Source organism: Fusarium tjaetaba (assembly GCF_013396195.1).
Source record: "Fusarium tjaetaba strain NRRL 66243 chromosome Unknown NRRL66243_c0000762, whole genome shotgun sequence".
Taxonomy (NCBI): Eukaryota; Fungi; Ascomycota; class Sordariomycetes; order Hypocreales; family Nectriaceae; genus Fusarium; species Fusarium tjaetaba.
In genome coordinates, this window is record NW_023501958.1 from 1 (window position 1) to 983 (window position 983).

General features: G+C 42.5%; 1 protein-coding gene across 1 annotated transcript; it reads right to left on the reverse strand.

The window, feature by feature from the left end:
* On the reverse strand, positions 1–338 carry FTJAE_14299 (dehydrogenase reductase sdr family member 4; the record flags this gene model as incomplete). The annotated part of the gene is made up of 1 exon (XM_037347507.1): positions 77–338. A coding segment is annotated over one exon (262 nt), but the record flags the coding sequence as incomplete, so codon positions are not given.
* Between the last annotated feature and the right edge of the window lie 645 nt (positions 339–983).

A 983-nucleotide genomic window follows, 5' to 3' on the forward strand; every position in this document is an offset into this window, starting at 1 on the left:
GTTATCCCACCCTTTGAACCTGCTTTTTCTCGCTCAATGCGACTCAAGCCTCGAGTTGCTTCAGTTCCGGCCATACCGCCATATGAATGCATAAGCATGACAACTTCCTTTCCTTGGTTGATGTGCTTGTTCAGAAGTAACTGCGCCTCCTTTACATCATCGGCCAAACCTGGCGCAGGATCAATCCTTACTTCACGAGAAGATTGGAGCGGAATAACTTCGACGGGGTAGCCCTTGGCTTCAAACGACCGCTGGATGGCGCTCCAGAAGCGAGGTAAGCTGAAGTTGCCAGGTACGATTACCAGGGCAGGTCTTGCGGCTGCAACAACAGCAGTCATATCAGAACTATGATTCGAGGCGACACGAAGTTTATTGAAGTTCGAACGGCCGTAATGAGGTTTCATCCGAGACTATGAGGGGTAAAGGAAAGGTTCAATTGATGGTAAGACTCATAATCAAAGGATCCTATGAGCTTATGTCAGATTTCAGGTTTTAAGGCCAGAAAGTCAAGTCACGAGCAAGTCCTATACTTACTTCCCTAACCACTATTGATTAATACCTTAGTTATTAATTAATAGTTGAAGTTTATAGAATCTTGGATATATTAAGCCGAAATAATAAAAAGTCCTAATTCACTTTCGCGTTCGGCAATACACATAGCCTCAAATATAAGTCTCCATTTAATATATAACCAGAGGGTCTTGAGCTCTTAATTACAAACTGCCACATGCTGTTAATGTATAAGACTTCTTAGATGCATGCTTGCTACTTTGGTACCTAAAGGAGTTATAGAGCTTGCAGGAAAGAAATAACATTTCGTTTACTAGCTAATGCCTTTCTGATCCTAAGTGCTATAGCTCGACATCATGCAAGCTCGCCCTTGAAAGGATTCGATACCAAATCAAGGAAAGTTCTCAAAGGGTGCAAAAAATCATGATAATAGTGGGATCTAACCACCGACATTGGACGAACAGGGAATCGAA